General features: G+C 33.7%; 1 protein-coding gene across 1 annotated transcript in view; it reads right to left on the reverse strand.

Moving 5' to 3' along the window:
* The window catches only part of LRP1B (LDL receptor related protein 1B), a 674736-nt gene that overhangs the window by 187617 nt on the left and 466211 nt on the right, over nt 1-20908 (reverse strand). The window contains exons 24-31 of the mRNA XM_035332355.1: nt 19225-19422; nt 17417-17621; nt 16002-16166; nt 14692-14936; nt 5948-6079; nt 4763-4990; nt 1107-1281; nt 704-798 (exon numbers count right to left, since the gene is read on the reverse strand). Of these exons, the coding sequence (XP_035188246.1) occupies nt 704-798; nt 1107-1281; nt 4763-4990; nt 5948-6079; nt 14692-14936; nt 16002-16166; nt 17417-17621; nt 19225-19422 (1443 nt within the window). The remainder of the gene's footprint in view (nt 1-703; nt 799-1106; nt 1282-4762; nt 4991-5947; nt 6080-14691; nt 14937-16001; nt 16167-17416; nt 17622-19224; nt 19423-20908) is intronic.

Below are 20908 nucleotides of genomic sequence, written 5' to 3' on the forward strand. Positions count from 1 at the left end.
ACACTTTATTGATGGGCTTTTAATCTGGCAAAGGGAATTGAGATAACTATTTTAACTCCCTATAACAAAAATGAAATCACAAAAAGAAAGGAATCTGAACAACAACAAAACTAGTACAAATAGAGAGGATATAATTTTCAAGAATGTTCTCCAAGTTACCGCTAACTATATTAATTTTCAAATATTAAAAATGAGGTTAAGTCATATCAAATGTATGCTCCAAATTATCTTTTCATTGTGTAGCTGGGATTCTGTTGAGGATAGTTCCAAATTTCCACCAGTCAAAGAATCCTCTCACATTGATTAAATTGATTAAATTAATTAAAACCCCACTCTAAAGTGTTTTTTTTTTTTTTTTTTGGTTTGTTTTGTTTTGTTTTGTTTTGTTTTTTTAATTCTTGTCCTAAAGTGGAGAGATACAGGTGGGTGGTGGGTTCAACTTCACCTTTGGTCCACATAACTAAGAGTATACTTAATGCATTGCAATAGATTTCAACTCAATTAGAATGGGCCAAATGGGCCAAAAATATCTTACATGGTGAAACACAAAAATACATCAGTGTTTTCCATGCCTTTATGAATGTTCTTATTACTTTTAGAAAATACATGAAAAACATCATGGTATATTTACACAGCATTTCAATATAATGTTTGTATTAAAGTACTATTGAATAAAAAAAGAAACAGCAAAAATGGTATTTACCAACAGGATCTTTTTGATTCTGAAAGAGAATTTTACTGTTGCTGCCATCCATGTTTGCCATGTTGATTGTGTTTCCATCAGTCCAATACAGCTTACTTAAGAAGAAAATAAACATATTGAAAATGTTGTTTTGTGTATACAATATTTTTAATGCACCAGAAGTGAAAACATGTTTATAAATCTAGAAGTAGGAAAATATAAAAATAGCAATTATATGATTTAATTAATACTAAGCTTAAGTGGAAACATTATTCAGTTAAGATATTTTCAGAAAAATCTTCCAAATGGATACATTTACTTCAAGTTTGAAAGACAACAAAATGGGCAAACATTATCTGAATGAAGAAGAAATCATCTGATGAGCTTTACAACAATTTATTTATTAAAACCACAGATATATTACCCTTTCACTGGGTGAACTGCGAGACACTGAGGTTTATCAATTCCATGGATGATCGAGGTTTTCAAGGAACCATCTAAATGTGCCACATTAATTTGTGTTTCATCAAATTCTGAGCTAATCCAGTATAAATTCCGTGATATCCAATCCACTGCAAGACCTCTGATACTCTGAATATCTGCAAAAATTAGAAGCAGTTGTTCTTTTGATTTTCTTTCTAGACTATTCTCAGTCTTTGAGGGAAAACAAACAAACAAACAAACAAAAACAAGCAAACAATTTATTCTACTTTAAAAAAAAATAAAAAAAAATTGTGCAATATTCTGAGAAGATGTATTTGTGAACTGGTTATCGAGAATGAATAATTATGTTTCTTCTTGAACGTGACACATCTGAATAAGTAACGTGTATTTGCATTAAGGATTTGGGAAATCCTCCTTAAATAATTCTAAAAAAATAACATAAAACCTATTGTTCAAAAACAATAATCAGACAGACGCACTATTTTCATAGGGCATTCCTCTATTTAATAAAGTATTTGTTTCTTCTATTTAAGAAAGTATTTATTACTCAGTGAGCTATTAAAAAGTGTTTTTTTTGTTGTTGTTGTTGTTGTTTTTTTTCAAAAGGATGATAATGTAGAACGAGTTAGCCTCAACTAGGTAGTTTAAAGATCACTTTTAATAACCATAAAATTACTTGTGGAATAAGAAAAAGGCTCATATTTGTGTAGTCGCAAGTCATACTTAACATACAGAATACTAAGAAGTTTTCTAAAACAATGCAATACTGAAATTTAAAAGCATACTTTTTTTTTTTTTTTAATCACTGAGCAGGTTCGCTATATAATATGTAAATGGTTCAACAGCACAAGTAGGTAGATGGCTACAGCACTGAAGAAGCTTTTTTTAGTTCTGGAGCTGTATCTAATGTTGCTTTGATGAAAGACTTAACTTCCTCCTTAGGCTTTGAAAAGGAAGGATGACATGCAGCTGTTAAGAACACCCTAGCCCGAAAACAAAGCAGCAGAAATCTACTTGTATTCACTGATTAAACTACACTTAAAGTGTAGTTTATCAAGAGCCACAGGAGGAAACTACTATTCTTATGGTAGATATGACACTGGATATGAACTTCAAAATAAGGAAAAATGAGAAAGATATTTTCTGAAACAATGTATTTTAAGGCCTATGCAGCCCAGTACAGATAGCTTTATCCAGAGTCTATCACAAATATTTTTTATTAAATATGCAAGACCTTTCATGGGAGATCAATGACGAACAAGAACAGGTATTGCAGCATTTAGAAAAGCATGCCTATTAGAAGGAATCGACCTCTGATGGTAGCCAGTACAAGTTGAGCTAGCAAAATATGAATAAGATATGATTAATTACATAGCTTCACAATTCTCTTTGCATGTGAAAGCCTTCATGAACAAGATATTGATTAAAAATGGTAACATATGCTAATATCTGCCTTAAATGCTAGGTATAAAATCACTACATAATACCAAGGTAGCAAAATCATGTTCTGCCTAGGCTTAGCAGTGGTTCATTCTGCATCTTTGTAGATGAGGAAGCAGGCCAAGGGTGATTTCATTATAGTACATAGCTTGTACGCTATCTCTTCATCAATTTAACTTGATTACTTTCACTGACAGAATTATTGCCACTGACAAAATAACATGGTTGTTAGTTTGGCTTGGCCTGCATATATGTAAGGTCAAACTGTTATTGTGCATAAGAAGGTTTGCCAACTTTCAAGAATGCAACAGAGGACACTGAAAAAACAGCCTTGACCCATTTTAAACTGTTCCCTTGCATTTTTTATTTTTTTTATTTTTAAAAGAACTAGAAAAACAAGGTTTCTTTTCATCCTCTTAAAATGATTAAAGTATGACTTCAGCATCCTTGTAACACTGGTATGAGACTTCATCCAGTGGGAATCCTACTACTATATGCCTATAAAGCTTCTTATTTTTTTTATGACAAGTATAAAAATGTAACTGTTAGCACATGAGAACATTTACACCAAATAAGTAGTCCTTATAATGTCTGGATACGTCAGAACATGATAATTTTGCAATTATTTTATCTAGTCTGCAACAGAAGCTAACATCAACTAAAAAAGGATAAAATTATGAAATAACGCTAAATATTAGCAATAAATATTATGATAACAATAAACAGAAACACATGGTGAGTCAGTTTCATTAAGCTTCATTACGTTTTTTGAGGAGTTTCTTAATTTTTCACTATATATTTTATACATGGTGTAATTCTACTACCATTTAAAACCAAACCAAATCAACCAACCAAATTCTCTTTTAGGCACATCAGTTCATGATGTGGAGAAGAACTTTAAGGGACACTACAAACCTTGCTCTCCTTATTGATACTGAAAATTGTCTCCTCTGAGATAGCAGAGGAAAAATAAAGATACCCACACAAAATAACTTAATTTATCAATCTACATAGCCAAGTGGGGTATTGCCATACTTGTCCAATGACTTTCTGAAGTTTGCTAATACGGAAGAAATTTCTTCTAAAGTGACACCTGAGAAAAAGACGCGCCCCCCCCCCCCCGGGGGGTACCTATTCTACCTATTCTAAAAAAAGGTATTTTCATTTTTTTTTTTTTCATTTGCTCTCAAAATGATGAACAGCTGATCTTACAAAAGTGAGTTATTTCTTTCCTCCTCTTCTCTTTCAAATATACGCTGAACAATTTGCCTCCAGATAGTCCCTGTTAGACAGTTCTACTTTTTTAAGGAGCTATATTACAAGACAAAGAGGAACTGAGTGGAACGGAACTGAGGGAAAGGGAAGGGAAAGGGGAAGGCCACCACTAGCAAAGGAAACAAATGGTGTCATTTTAGTACTGGAGCTACTGGCATAGGGTTGAAAAAATCAAGTAGAGACATCCGAGTCCACTAAGTTTCCGTATTCAAAGTACTGATCAAAATGTGTCAGAACAATGAAGGTGCTAACTGCAGAAAAAGCAGCCAGTCATGATTTTCTATTTGCAGTATTTTGTCTCCTTTTATTTTTGAAAGAAATCTACCTATTTAAAAAGCTCAGTAAAAAATGAAAACTTATGTTGCATTTTATGTAACTGAAGCAGCAAGAACAGAACAAAGACGTCCAGTATTCAAAAAAAAAAAAAAAAAAAGTAATCAAAAGATTCCAGTCCAGTTCCTCATGTCCCCACTGAAGTACTGAAAACAGCCTGATGTCAATCGGTTTGAACACAACACACATTGCAAGACAACAGGTAAATACATAACAGCAGTATCACCAAAATTACGAAGCTACCATAAGGTGTGACTCCATGATAATGCCAAATCAGAAAGATCTACTTGTAATTTTTCTTCTTTTCACCTTTATTCCTTCTACCTTCCCAAGAAAGCAGCATTACCATCTTTTTAATGCACATCTAAATTTTGTATGAAAACAATGTTAGTTATGTACCCATATATCTAAATAAAAATATATTATGATTCTATAAAAAGAACTAGAATCCTAAACAAAATTGGTTTCCTATTGTTTATATGAATTATCCAATACCAAACAAGTATACCAAACAAGAATATGAATACTTAGAACATACGAATATTTACCTAAAATTAATTATTTTTAATTCAATATTATGCTATTTACCTCTTGAAATAATGGTTTCTAAGCCAGTCCCATTAATGAAGGCACGCTTGATAGTCTGTGTTTTCACATCAGTCCAGTACAACCGCTCCTCAACAGCATCAAAATCTATGACTGTCACATCGTCAATGTCAGGAACAGTGAAGGCTGTGATGAAGTTGAAGTACGGGTTCTCTATGTCCACTCCTCTTATTTCAGAATGCCTTGCATAAAGAAGAAATTTCTTCCTTTCTGTTATAAGACAGGAAAACATCACCTCATCCTCTTTATATCATTGCTAGCAGAAGTCAAAGTTCTTTGTTTAAAATCAGGTTACAAATGTATAAGTACAGTTTGTATGAATTATTTAACATCTCCAGAAAACCTGCACCTAGTGACATTTGAGAAACAATGTTACAGAGCACAAAAATCACAGGAAAAATATATTAATTCTGGTTACTAGATGTGATGTTACTGTGCCACTAAATCAATACAGTCTAGCAAAAGACTAGAGGAAAATCTTAAATAACATTTTAAATCTTCTATCCCACTTATCCCAATCAAAAATAGTTTTATTTGCATATTGTAACAAATATTAACATTTGGAATATTTCAGGGGAGCAGACTATCACTGTAACAGGAAAGTTCCACAATCAACAAAAGTCAGTAGAGATTCTAGAATGTATATGTGGAATATTACAAGGTTGTACAGATAACGGACACAATTATTTGACATTTAGAGGGCTTTTATAGCTTTAAAGTATTATATATTTTTTTTAAATAAAATTCCCCTACAAAGCTATATGTCTAACATTTGCTCTTCATTTTGTTTTCTTAATCCTTGAAAATGAAACTAAATCAATTTTAGAAAAACAGACAGAGATTAAAGCTATTACCTTTTTGATATTCAGGTTAATTGACTCATCATTTTTTGATGATAAACCTTACACCATATATCCTTCTGTTTTGCAGAGGTAAGTTCTACCAGCGTATACACACAAGCAAAAGAAAATATGATGATGGTAATAAGTATCAATGCTACACATAACCCATATATAAGCATAAGTTGTCAATTCTGAAAAAGGAGATGTCTCTTTTAAATCTATTATTGAATCTATTATTAATCTGTAGAGATTGTTTCTAGGGCTATTTTCATTTGTCCAGTTCAAAGTCTTAATAAAATTGTCAGGCCTAGAGAGGAAAACTTACCATAACATGTTTTCTTGTCTAAAGAAAGTTTCATCAGATGTGGACATGCACATGCAGCACTTCTGTTGTGATTGATCAGACACATGTGAGAACATGGACCTCTACCCTCATTAGCAGCACACGGATTGGAAGCTAAAATAGTACAATAAACACACGAAATATAAAAACAACTTTTGGAGCTAGTCACCATTCTTGTAGCACCACATATCTTCTCATTATATTATGATTATTACCATGTTTATCCTAAGTTGATTTATTATCTTTTCACTGAAAACAAACAAGATTATGGGAGAAAATGTAACTCATTAACAGAGTTAAAAAATCTCATTAAGAGTTTTTTAATAAGATTTTTATTATCAGCATTCTGAAAAATGAGAAATACTTTATTCACCTAAATCTGGAGTAACACAGTAAAGAGAAATAAATATTTACACAGAAATGTAATCAGATATCAAGATGTACACCTCATTTTAAAGTACAATACTAAAATCTGTTAGTAACTCACACTGTAAGGCCTGATCTTTGTGACTCTTTCAAATTTTTCGCTGAAATTTACAGGTAAATGACATTTAAAAGCTAACTGCTCAAAATGTGATCAATATATTACTTATAGAGTTTAATCGCCTTCTCACCTTCTTACTGATTTGACTCTTGGATCTCTTCCACTCTTTATAGACTGAGGAGCGGAACACCCTTATTTAGTTTCTTGTTGTATATTTAGTATCATCAAACACTATTCCTCAAACGAAATATTACATTGCAGTAACTCATTCCTCATTAAGGACAGTCAAGAGCCAAATGAAATTTTAACTGTACTGAGTTAGTAGCTGCTTCTAACATTAGAGAAAGCTGTATTAAAATATTTTGCTAAGTTAGCAATATTTGCCAGTGATGTGACTATTTGTGACATTAAAATTTGATCGTAGAAAGTCCTACTTTAGCTGCCATGCTAATAACTTTGTCTCATTTGCTGGTGTAAGGTATCTCTTTTGTCAAAGCATACTGGTGAGAGAGTGGTGAAAATTCTCTTTGAAGAATGACCAGGACTACTGAGCTTGTACTTGTAATCATTTTTCCTAGGTTGATAATGAAATCATGGCCAGAATTTTTTAAAGTTTGGGCAGTCACAAAATTTATCATTCCAACTTCATGAAGCCAATGGATAGAGTTTTCCCAGTGAGATATTAATTTTGCAGTCTATTTATAACATTTAAATATGAACAATTGCATACTCCTATCCAGGAGGCATGGAATGAAAACTGTCAGTGAAGACATAAACAATACATTTCATTTTGTCAAGGGTCAAAGCTTAGACTGTGAGATGAACTTCAGCAAATTCAATGCTTCCCCTCAATTCAACCTACTAACTAGAACATTAGTGGAAAATTTAACACGAATAGATAATTTGAAAACAACATGCAAAATATTTACTTTTTTCAAAGAAAAACCTCTCCTAAATGTAACTTTTTTTTTTTTTCAAGCAACTTCCAACATTTCTTTGAACAAGATGTGCTGAAATTGCCTTAAAGACCAGAAAGCAAGCTGATTGAAGACTTCTTAGTGTTACAAAACCTAGAAACTATTATCTTCACTCATTATTACACAAACACAGAATGAAAATTTCAAAAGCTCCAATTAATGGGTTAATAAAATTCTATCCAGCATCTGCCACCATCTATTAAAAAAAAAAAAAAAACAAAAAACAAGAACAACAAAAAAAAAACTACATTTTTTTTTATATCTTTCCATTAAGTCCCTTTCAAACACTAGAAGCACTGGAGGCCAATCAGCTCTTTCCCAGTCTTTGTTATTTTTCCTGTTATTCCAAGGCTTATTGAAAAGAAACACCATGCATCCTCTTTGTTATCATTTCTAAATCTCTGACAAGAAGTCAGCTGGGCCAGTAGACTTAAAAATATTCAGTCTGGGTTAATAATTTAATATCTTCTTTGACTGATAACAGACTGTAAATACCCTTTTATCTTTATCTGATGGCTATATTTGATTTTGGAGTAAACTACCATAATCTAAAAATGGTGTATATGAGCACGTGTATATATTCCTTTTACATTCATACTGCTTTCACTGAGTAAGTCCATTCTTTACTTTTTAATAATAATAATAATAATAATAAATCTCTTGAAGAAAAATAGGTATGGTATTGACCTGACTCACAAAACTTTGGCTCTTTCATTTCCCTGTGCTAGTTCTAACACTTCCTTCTACTTCTATCGTGAATCACCATAAAACCATTCCTTACTTATCTTTTCCACACCATTTAGGATTTCACAGACTTCTTTCGCAGAGAAGCCTGCCTGTAAGTTTCATTTCAAGAAGCAGCACCTTACCCGTCTTCATACAAAAACCTTTCACATACTTTTGATCAGCCTGTCAAACTTCCTCTGTATTTTTTATATGATCTGCTTACAGCATTCAAGATGCAGGAGTGCTATGGATTTATACAGCATCACCATTCACTGTGTGGTTCTTTATTCCTTTCCTAATCATTTCAACCAATCTATTTTTCTTTTGATCACGGCAACCTACAGAACTGGTGTTTTCATCCAACTGGCCAGTCTTTTGCATTATTTAATTGATTTCCACTCCTGATTGCTTGTCAATCAAGTGCTCTTACAGTACTGTGCACAGTTAGACATGTCACTCTTCATCATCTTCTTTGCAGTTTTCTTGACTGCTGTCTAAAACATTATTTAAACAAAATGTTTATTTTTCTTGACCAGTAACCCTTAAAAAGCTCCAGACATTCAATCAGCAGTTGACAAATGAAAGATTACCCTGACAACCTCTGAATATGCATTTGATATGGACCAACTTATATTAGCTTCATATTGAACGCTTCCCTTCTTGGCATCAGATTTCAGCTAGAAAAAAAAATTAATCTTCTCCTATAATGGTGGATGACATGATTAAATTCTGCCTACACTTTCAAATATATGCACTTACATCAAAAGGATACTTTTAAATTGCTGACAACCTATTCTCCATAATATTTAAAACCAGTTATAGATCTAACACTCTGCTCACCATCAATATTTCCTGTAGTGTTGCTTTTCATAGGTCCTGAGACCATTCTGCAGTACTTGGTCAAGTTAAAATCTTTATACTACCTGATTGTATCCGATTATTTCAGCATTATTTTTTGGAATTTACAAGTTAGCCCTGATCAGAAAATGTACTAGCTCTCAAATATGTATTTATAACCTATATTCTCTATTTCAATTTCAGTTTTTAATCACTCAAAGAATTGGTCAGTATACCATTTATACATTCACCATGAAACAAAATAGAGAACAGGAAGAGTAGTAGCTGAAAGTTAGCATGGTTCTTTGTGGTACTCTACTGTACACAGCATGACAGCTTTATGGCAGTTCTGAAGCTCCGGTTAATGAATCTCTGCTTCCCCTTCCTCCCTGCCATGTCCAGTTCAGCCACCCAAAAAAATGGGTTTCATTTAAAGCTAAACAAAACCAGGCTGTTCACATTTGCAAGTAAAAATTTCTAATTTCTCTTTCAAACAGAAATCTGCAAGAAAGCTGACAGGTACAGGAGAGTACACAGTTTAAGATGAAAGGGTACCACAAAAATCATGAACAGAGAAAATTGAAATTAATAATATCAGTCCATTACTAAGAACACAGTGTATATGGAATTCCCAACTTTAAAAAAGCATATTGATATAACAGGTAGATGAGAAGCCCAGATGTAAAAGAATAAGAAATGCAGTACATGGCACAAATAATATGGGAAAGCCAAAGGCAACGGTACTTTTAGACATTGGGTGCAATGTTTTATAGAAAACTTTCCCCCAAATTAGAAATTTACTGTTAAATTAAGTAACATAAAAGCGACAAAGAATTAATTGAAATCCAATGGTGAAAAGCTACAACAGTGAAAAGTTATGTGAATAAGTAACTGAGAAATGAAATGGCTGATAAAATCCAATATATACACTGTAATGTACATGGCAAAAACAAAAACAACAACAACAAAAAACAATTCCAAGTTAGAGACAAAAGGATGAGCACAGAACTAGCACCTATATGCCCCAGGTCCTTTTCTGAAGCAACAGAATTAATATTTTGCTTATGAAATGACTGACCGATAGCTCTCATATTACAAGAGCTAGGACTGAACAGAAATATCAGCTATTAGGGCCACGATGAGCATGATGAGGTTGTCTTTCACACAGTGCACAGTTACACACTGAGCCACTTGTCCAAAAAGTTGCAGACATCCAGAGTTTATTTATGTTCAAAAGTCAAGAAGAAAGGTTCATGCATGAAAAATCTGTCAAAGGCTTTAAGGCCTTTAAAGCACAAAGATACCATGTGAGGTTGAAAAAAATCACTGAGTTACAGCTTACTGGAAGCTGACAGGCTATATGGGAAGAGCATGGCTCTTATCTTCCCCCAGGTCCCTGCTTTAGGCACTGATCAGCTTCAATTGACAGAGAGCTGATGTTGAGCTGGGAAAGACAAATAGAGGAAAGAGTGTTTTTTATAATTCCTAAAACAAAAATGAAACTTTCAGAAGGCACAGAGGAATCCAATTTAAAGTTTGGAAACGTTGTATATATTTTGCAGGATTTATAATACATTATCAATCTTCCTGCTCGTTTTGAAGTAAAAATGATGTATAGAAGAAACTTAAGATAAGATCTCAAACACATACAATTTTAAAAATCCCTCCACAAATGAAAAAGCCAAAACTTTCCTCATATGCTCCATTTGTGTAAAAGACAACACAAGCCTCAACAGAATATTGTTGTAATACAATGCTAGGAAGCTAAATGATTTCCATGTTTTAATTACAAAAAAGCCCGGTGGTACCAGTATGCTTTATATTCAGCAGCTTTACTACTGTTTGTCTTAATTTCCAGTCTATAAAAATTTAATCTTCAAAATACAAAACAATGTCACAGCCACTTTTTTTAATTGAATACAAATTATTAATGAAAAAAAAAAAAACACCACAGCTACTTTTTTAAAAAAAGAACTAATACAAATTATTAATGAAAAAATTGGAATGTGTGAGGAAATCACATCTTTCTAACTTTTTCAAGCTGTGATTCTTCCAATGCACTGTTTACTCCTCCCATCACTATCCTCAGTAGTATAGCTTGTGGTACAAATACAGCTTCTCATGCCTAAAATAGACAACCTTGTTCTTTGAAGCAAGTGGATTTTTCAAATATAACAGTAGTTGAGAAAACATTTTTCCTAGAAAATCTGCATTTTCTATGTTAATAGCATTCCTGACACACTGCTTTGATTCTGTAAGATAAGTAGGTCTCAAATACATATTCCTGAGATGTGACATCATCCTGCATGGTATCAAGGAGTCATTCCCTGTCTTTACTAACAGGTGAACCTGTATCTCACTAAAACTTTATTACCTTAAACTAGCACTTGTCCTAGATTAATTGAAATACTTTTAGCTTTAGGCTACAGTAATATATTTAGCTATGCTGTACTTCATTTCAATCAAAATAAGAAATATGAACTTAAAAAACTAATAACCTTTCACCTTTATAGGTGACCCAGATGCATACCTACGGATCTGAGACTACAAAATGCTTGTCTTTCTATGCTGTATTTATTTTGACACTTTCCCATGAAAATATAATGTTAATTTCATTTTGGAATTTGAACCTGTATATTATTTGTTTTACTGCACAATTGCTACTAATTTGAAGGATGGAAGGAAGGAAAGAAGGAAGGAAGGAAGATTAAGATGTAACCCAATAGCATCACCTTTTGCCTCTAGCTCCAGTAAAATTTCATGCAACTAACTGTAGATTTGTAAGAAGGAATTGCTTCCATTGAAAGATAATTATTTAAAGTAAACCCAGAAGGCCAATCATAAATTGAATTTGGTATTTTCTGCATCATAAAAATCAAAGCTGCAATTACACAACTTGATATTTAAACTTCTTGATGTTGGAAAATTACAGCTGAAAACTCAGCTTATACCTTCCCTTAGGCCAAGATATCTGTGACAATGGACTATCATCTCCCTAGGCTACAGTCTCTCTCTAAAGAAAGATCATCTCCCAAGAAGTTGCCTGGCGCCAGTCCAAACTGAAACAGAGCTTAGTTGTTTTTTCTAACAGTAAGAAAAGGCTAATAGGAACTCTTCCGCTACTGTGAAAACACTGAATATAGTCCTTAGACACCAAGCTGGAGGAAGTGACTAGTTATAAAAAATGGTAAAAACCCTTACTTGAAAGTGGTCCACAGAGATGCATATTTATTCCACGCATTTGAAGGTACTGGACAGAATACGTGAGTTAACATGATACAAGTTTTACACTGTTTTCTATTACCATCAACTTTTTGGAACAAGAGTTGAAATTAAATCAGAGATCATAGAACATTTTTTGACTCGGGTGATCACTCTCCAGTGCCGTTTTTTACTTTCATATATTCACATACAAATTAACTCACTGCACTTTGTAATGCCTCACAATAAAAACACATGCATGCCCAATTGATTTTTTCAGCATCAGTGTTTTCCAGGCCACATTCCAAAAGCTTTCCCAGGTAGAAGCTACGGTTATGTAGTTATATGTAAATATGGTCTAGATACGGCCATAAACAACAAAACAATGCATTAATAGATAATGCACCTGGTGTTATCTCAAGCATGTCAGAATGTAACATTGAACTCAAAGCTACAAAAATAGGAGAAAAAATGTACATACACATACAAATGTACATATGGGAAGTACATACTTGTACAAATGTATATATGTTTAAGTATATATTTACATATTAATTATGCATTATTATAGATGTGATAGCTGTAAAAGATATATTATTTAGGCTCTAGATAATCTGTATCCTTAAGCCCATTTTGACTAAATAACATATCAAAAGTCAAAGACAGGTCGAAGACAGAGAATTGGAGACAATGAAGTTACCAGGGAAGAATGAACAGCTAATTGGATTCGTGAGACAGTAAGACCACAGCAGAATAGTCGCTGCAGTAAACTTAAACATGTGTATAATTAATAAGAGGACAACTCACTTCATTCATTAACCATGACTTGCTTTCTTTTGGATGATCTGTTTTGTTGTTTACAAATAACTCATGAGAAATTGATATAAAAATATATTAAAAAGATTACATAGACTAATTCTTCCCTCCACTGGCTTATACAACTAATAAAACACTAGTGCTACACTTGTATAGGAAAGCTATGTAGAAGAGTTGGACTATCTTGAAAAAGCTGGCACTCCAGCTGTGATTAAGAAGTTCTCAGTTCTGATCAATACTCTAACGTATCTCTTTCCAGGTATGGGTTTCAAAACCATCAGCAACATCATAATACTGTCTTCCTGTTGTACACATGATTTTATACCTTTAGATATATTTTAAACATTGGCTTATACACATAGCTATAGCTGTATTGAAATGTTTTTTTTTTTTTTTTTTTTTTTTAAACTTAGTTATTCGTTTTACATGGGGATTCCACTGGGAGACTGATCTCCAAGTATCCTTTCAACAATATAACTGAAGATACTTACCAAAGAACACTTTATTCTGTTTAGCATGTTATTATATCCCTTCATTACTACTTCAACGACTACTTCATCCTCCAAAAATGTGCTAAGTCCTCCTATAATTAATTTGGTTCTAATTATTGTTTATATTACTAGCATGGTCTTCACCAGGAATTATATAGAGTATTCCACTAAATCAGACAATCCAATATTAGTTGGATATTTACTAATCTTCAGCTACTATAACTCAAGACTGAATTGCACTCATCTCAAAAATTACAACTGACCAGATTCCATTTATCTGTAATGACAAAGCCTATGCACTTAGCATAATTGTTGAGCAATGTTCTGGTATAAACAGGTGTTATGCTATAAAAGCTAATGTGAAGTTGAAATGATATGTATGCACATCTAGAAGTAAGTTATATACATATTAAATTGGGAAGTTACAAAATAATGTAACAAGAAATAAAGAATTTTATATTATTTAATTAATGCACATACTGTGAACTTCCTTTCAGTTTTGACTGTTATCCACACCAAAGGTAAGTTCTCATGTTTCTTGACATTTTCAGCTCTGAACTTATGCCTCCAGAAAGTTGAGCTCAACCTTCCATGAAAAACATACTATTGAAATTTGAAATTGCCCATCTCTTTAGGGGCAAGATCCAACTGTGGCTATAAAAGGTAGAAAAGTAGTAGTCTCTATTGGTAGAATCTAAATTATGTAGTCCTAAGTATGAACAGTGGGACTGAGAAGCTAGTAGAGACAGACAAGTGAATGCCAAATTAAGAAAATTGTTAACACTAAAAGAATATTTACTACTAGAAGTTGCACACACAGTTTATTTTATAGAAAAAAATAATCTTCCTTTAGAAAGAAGCGTGACAGGTAATATTGTTATGTTTGCTTTTGACAGACTAGTTACTTCACTTACGAAAAAATATTGCATTCAAAGCTTTTTAAATATATGTTGTTCTGCACTATATTTGTAACAGATCAAGAGCAAGAGTTCACATGGGCAGCATTCACAGACACTGATCTCAAGTTAGTTCTCACCTGAATAAAGATTCTATTGCTACCCAAGGAACACTAGTGATGAATATGACATTTAAGTAAAAATAGTCAGTTCAAGGCAAATCCATATACAGACACTAGTATATGAAAGAGTACTTTTTCCCCCTCGTATAAATAATAATTAAGTGTTCTATAAATACCTTGTGGTTGACGACTTGGGTGATATATCTGAAGATCAAATGGCTGAGCACTTGTTTTTTGTATTACACTGACATTCTGGCCAGTCCATTTATTGGCTTTTGCAAGTGTATTGGTCCGCCAATCTGTCCAATATACTTCACTCCCATACAAGGAAACAGCAAACGGGTGAGAAAGATATTCATGACCCCGTATAATTTCTATCATGCCGGTTCCATCATATAATGCAGAATAAATAGCATCTGATCTAGAAGATAAACCCAAATTTAAGATTACATAAAAATAATAATACTAATTAAAAATCACACAGCCACTATGAAATCAGCGCAAAATGTATTAAGACCTTATCCTTACACTGTTAAGACCAAAGAATGTTTACAGACCATCACCAGCATCACAGTAATTTATTTCACATATTTAATTCCCTGACTAAGGACATGATATACTGTTTTGTTTGTATGCTGCTTTTAAAAGTAAGTTTACTTCCATGCTGCGAAAATATAGAAAAACACACAAACAAACAAACAAGCAGTTTCCATTGAGAAGAACTTAAGGAAAAGAAAATGTTGAATAACTTGGGTCTTCCATAGGTTAGAGTCAGGGAGCACTAACAGAGGACTGCTGTATAAGACACAGCAAGCCAGGAGCCATGCATGATACAGCTGGCAGGGCAGAGGCCCCACCATCCAGGGCCACATCCTACTGCCTCTGTGGAAGGTGAGCATGGCATGTTCCAGCAGTGGCAGTCGGGTTCAACCAACAGTCCAGGTCATCAGACAAGTTTCTGGTGACAAGACATGGTCAGGCAAAGAAGTCAGTTTGTGGGTTGGGGTCTGAACTAATAGTATCCACTGCTGTGGCTGAGCTGAGATGGGCTCCTTGGGCCCCTGGGAAGTCCAGTCATGGCCTTTAGATCTCGTGATGTACTCAGGGTCCTGACAAGTTGTTTAAAGACCACAGCTCACTCAGGAACATATTTTTTGATATATAGTTTCGTTTTTATTTTAACCAAATGCATTCACTGTCTGAATGCATCAAATGTACTCCCATACATTGTGTACTCGTCATACGTTGTCACTCCCATAGTCAATATTTATGCACCAAAGTCTGCTAAGGACAAAGAGCTGAACCACAAAGTAATTATGTATAATAATAATGCAACGAGAGGAATGTCCATAAACTACACTCACACACAAAACTCTTTATGTTCAGAATGTACATATCTACATGCCATTTACAATGTACCTCACATTTTTGTATGTAAGAATAAGGATTTATAAACAGATAACCAAGAATTCTGTTATCACTTTACCTGGCATCTGTCCATACTATTCTTTTTTCAAAGTGATCCACTGTAAGGCCATTAGGCCAGGCTCCAGTATCCATATCTTTATATATGATCTTTCTTTCCGCTCCACTCATAGAAGCGGATTCAATGCGAGGAAAATTTGCATCCCAGTCTGTCCAAAACAGAATTCTGGTGAGAGAAAAGGAAAACAGATATAAGAGCATCATTGAAGTATGTGAAAGAATTTAAATAGCTCAATGACAAAATAGTTGAAAAAAGGGTTCAGCCACTCACATTTTTAAAATGAAATGGATGTGACTTTCCATTTAGTGCCTGGGAACACTAGTACATACTAAATTGAAATAATGTGTGAGGGTATAAATGGTCCAGTCACATGCAAATGGACTGCCGTTCAGTCCACTTGACTGGCCATATTCTGCACCTCTTGTTCTTGTCTTCCTGCTAAGTGACATTTCTATCTCCTTTCCTAGGTGAGGACCTCTACTCTGCATGCATGTTGTGTATAGACACCTACTAGGACAGGACCACTGGTGCTGTTCATGTCTGTGCTGAATGTTTTTGCCTTTGTTCACCTCTGCGGTCAGTCATGTGTAAACGTATGTCTGTTTACTTACGTTGTGTATGTGTGTGTGTGCATGGACTGAGATGCACAGTCAAAATACTAGTTGGAATTGAAGACATGAAGCTGTGGCAGCCTCACCTTCACTGAGCTACAGCCTTTTTATTCTTTCACTACTTCTAACAAAATGTAGTACACAAATGCCTCTAGTTTTCCAAAACACATATTAAGCCTTCATTTTCAGGAAGATTGGTGATTTGATTTGGTGGTGGGTTGGTTTGTTTGTCTTTCCCAAATGATTTAATTTGAACAATTTCTCTGCCAGTTCTTCTGCCAATAGGATGTCCCTTTTTAAAGTTCTCTTTAAGATAAGCTATGCACTCTATAAATATGCTTACTAGCAAGTTGGCAAACATCTCCATTTCAAAGATCAAGAACAAAACAAAAAAGGTAGGATTTACCTTCCTTGACTTTAGTCATCTAAACTATATTTCTATAGTCACGCAAATATCAAAGTCAGATAAATTGTCTTGGCGATATCTAAATCTGTCCATTAACTGACCACAGGCTCCAGTTATTATCATCTATATTACAAAATTAAATTAAACAATCACACAGCAAGAGAAGTATTTTTTTCAAATAGTATCACCTGAGTTACCGTTTCTTAACCCTTTTCCTTTGGGCAGAACACACAGTAACAGATGGTATTTCATTCAAAATACAATTACAGAAATTATTACAAACAAGTTAGGTTCTATAGCTTACAGCAAAAAGGAAATCAACTTATTCCACATTTAAACCTCAATTTTTAAAATACTTTGCAACATGAAAAAGTATATATATATATTTTTATAATTACCCATATCTGGGATCCAAAGCAATAGCCCTTGGATGTTCCATAGCTCCTGCTATTAATGTTGTTCGCAAAGTACCATCTAGTTTTGCAACTTCTATTTGGTCCAAATTGCTGTCTATCCAGTATATATTTCCTGCAATCCAGTCTACAGTAAGACCTTCAGGTGTGGCCAGGCCATGTTGTACTACCACCTCAATGCCACTAACACCTTAAAAGAGAAAAAGAGAGAGAGAGGGAGAGAGAGAGAGATTCTTACAAAACTAAAACAGTCTGATGCGGTGTACATGGACATACAGATCTATCATATGCTCTTGGAGTGAGTTCTTGATTAATCCAATGGATGACAGTACTCTCATTCCATGTGACATTTTTTCTTTGGAAATGGGATAAACTGGTGTAAATTTCTGACAGTATATAAATACATTCCATTCTACATTAATTGATTTTTTTAATTCTTTGATAGTTTAGTAAGTAAAACCCTGAAAATTTCAATGAAGGCCACCAGAGCTCACATTGAGACACTACAGACATTATTGTGCCCTATTACCAGGAACCTCTTTTGCATTATCTGTGAAGGACATGCTTGTGCTCTGTCTCCCACTGACTAGACATATCAGACAAATTTCATGCAGCTGAATTTCACTTTCTTCTTGATCAGAAAAAGAGAAAACTGAAATATTTTGATGAAGACAGAGCAGGGAGAACCCTGTTTGGCCTACACAGTTTGAAAAGCTCCAGAAGGAAACCTAACTTTATTCCTTTGAATTCACAAGTACAATCATGCTGTCACTGTCTACAAAGATCTCTTCCCCACCATAAACTTTCTCTGGAGGATCTCAAAGTTTTTCTGCACAAGCAGCAACTACAGAAGCATTCTGTTAGCCCTCAGGAATTCCAGGAGGGTGCAGTGGTTTTATTTTTATTTTTATTTTTTGCAGATGCAATACAGTTCTAGACAGATGCAGGACTGAGGGAGTAAATATATATATATATATATATACATACATACATACATATATATATGTATTTAATACAGCACAGAAGTCACTTGACTTTTGATACAGTGTGATTGTAATACAGTGTGATGACAACAGACTACCTTACTAGTTTCATACAAACATCACAAACTTTAATGGAAAGTGTCATGTCTTTGGCTCTCTTTACATACTTAGCACTGTAGGCTTCTTCTGTCCTATTCTGAGCCCATGGATATAAATGTACCCACAAATACTGTCTACTAAGGGAAAAAAAAATTAAAGACTGTAGGCATGAGCGCATATATGCTCTGCATATAATCTTCAATAGCAAATTTTAGATACTTCCATCAGTTAACTCATACAGGACTGAAAGCACCTGAACACACGCTTCAAGTAAGAACATTTTGTACAAACACTTTTTAATATATTATTAAATTATATTGAGTTATTGGTCATAATTATGTCACCAGGGAAAATAACAACTCTTTCTGAATGCTACGAAAGTACAAAGCAAAATCTTTCACTTGTTGAAATCTGACAATTTATCAGACATCTGATAAATTCTTGTATTTTTATCAGACATCTCATTGCTCTCTACAACTTCCCGAGGTGGAGAAGTGCAGAGGGAGGTGCTGGTCTCTTCTTCCTGGTAACTGATGACAGGATACAGAGGAATGGCACAAAGCTGCTCCAAGGGAGATTGAGACTGGACATTAGGAAAAAGTTGTTTACTGTGAGGGTGGTTGAACACTAGAACAAGATTTCTAGAGAGGTGCTTGTTGCCCCACAGTACAATTGTTTTGACTGTTCAGAAATGAAAGATTAAGTTCATACCTCCAGTATCAGAAAGCTTGCCTCTGTAAATTTTGTCTTCTACCACGTCTGTCCAGTACAGTAAACTTTGACTGAAATGAAAATCAAGTGCTATTGTATTTCTTAAACCAGGAACCAAGAGGCTGTAGTCTCGTTTGTGAAGATCAATTTTTCTGATCTCATGTCGAATAGAAAAAATTATGAAAGCCTCAAATGGATCTGGAAGAAGAAGATTATATATTTCAAAAGAATGATAAAGAAGAGATTCTTACATATTGCTATAAATGACAATTGGAATAAGAAGAACAGAGTATTTTATCAAGAGAAACATGATTAAAACAATTAACTTTCTAATAGAGCATTTTTTGAATATATTTGGTATTTTTTAGTCCTTTCAGACTTCCCACTTCTCCATTCTAACATTATCTTTGATAACAACTACAGATACTAAAGCATTAAAATCAGAAATATCAAACTTAACTATTGAACCACGGTTTATAGCTCCACCAAAAATAGTTCCGTAATAAGATCTTTAAAAAGACTCAAGTTAACAAAATTAAAATATGTTTTCTCAAAAGCTTCAGAAATATTAATCCATTAAATTATACATTGTTCCAAAGCCAGTTAGCTGAAAACAATTGACTTATACATATATATAATAATAGATATGACCTACTTATTATTTATTTATTTATTTTAAATTTAAGTGCCTAAAAAAAACCTCAAGCTACAAACTACCAAGCAAGGAAATGATACATATTTTTAAGTACTTAGTGGTATACCCAATCACCAAACCCACCTACCACTAATGTTCTCCTTTTTTTTTTTTTTTTTTTTTTTTTTCCTATTTAAATAATGCTAGAGTTGTGCATGTAAGCTTATATCACTACCCATGTAAATACATATAAAAGCTTTCTGTTTAGGTCAACCATACTATAAAATTGATTTTGTATTATAATCCTTACACAGTTCTGAGTCAGGAAAGTTTTTTCAAACAAGTAGCTTTGTTAATAAAACAAACAAACGTCAAAAAAATGGATCTCTGTAAACTTTCAAATAAATTCAATATATCCACACTAATAAAGAAAGTTTTTCACACTGAGCCACCAGAAAGTGGTGTTCTTTTTCTTTGGCAGATTTTTCTCCTAGAATGCAATACAAGCGTGCATTTTTTTTTTTTTTTTTTCTTTTAGTTGAAGGAGTAGCTCTCTAGGGCTATGTTTCTGCTGATGTACTTGTTCATAATCTGCCTTGGCCTTTGCAAATGATCCTTGTGTTTATTAAAACAATGACCAACTTTCTGCGAAGCCAATTTTTCAAAGCTCTGCTGCAGCCGAATAATTTAATGAAGAGCACGTTCACTGACATTAGTAGCAGTTTCACGATTATCAGTTATCTAAACCTGAGAAACAGTTTAAGGACATTTCCCAGTTTTCTGAAAAATTGTCAGCTGTGTTCTAGGCAACTCCAATGCATAAGAAGACATGATATAAAACAGCAGTAATTTCTTCTATGTTTCTCAGTAATAAGCACCATAACTGAAAAAAAGGAAAGGAAAGGAAAGGAAAGGAAAGGAAAGGAAAGGAAAGGAAAGGAAAGGAAAGGAAAGGAAAGGAAAGGAAAGGAAAGGAAAGGAAAGGAAAGGAAAGGAAAGGAAAGGAAAGGAAAGGAAAGGAAAGGAAAGGAAAGGAAAGAAGGGCTAGGA

This window comes from Oxyura jamaicensis, chromosome 7 (genome assembly GCF_011077185.1).
Source record: "Oxyura jamaicensis isolate SHBP4307 breed ruddy duck chromosome 7, BPBGC_Ojam_1.0, whole genome shotgun sequence".
Lineage (NCBI taxonomy): Eukaryota > Metazoa > Chordata > Aves > Anseriformes > Anatidae > Oxyura > Oxyura jamaicensis.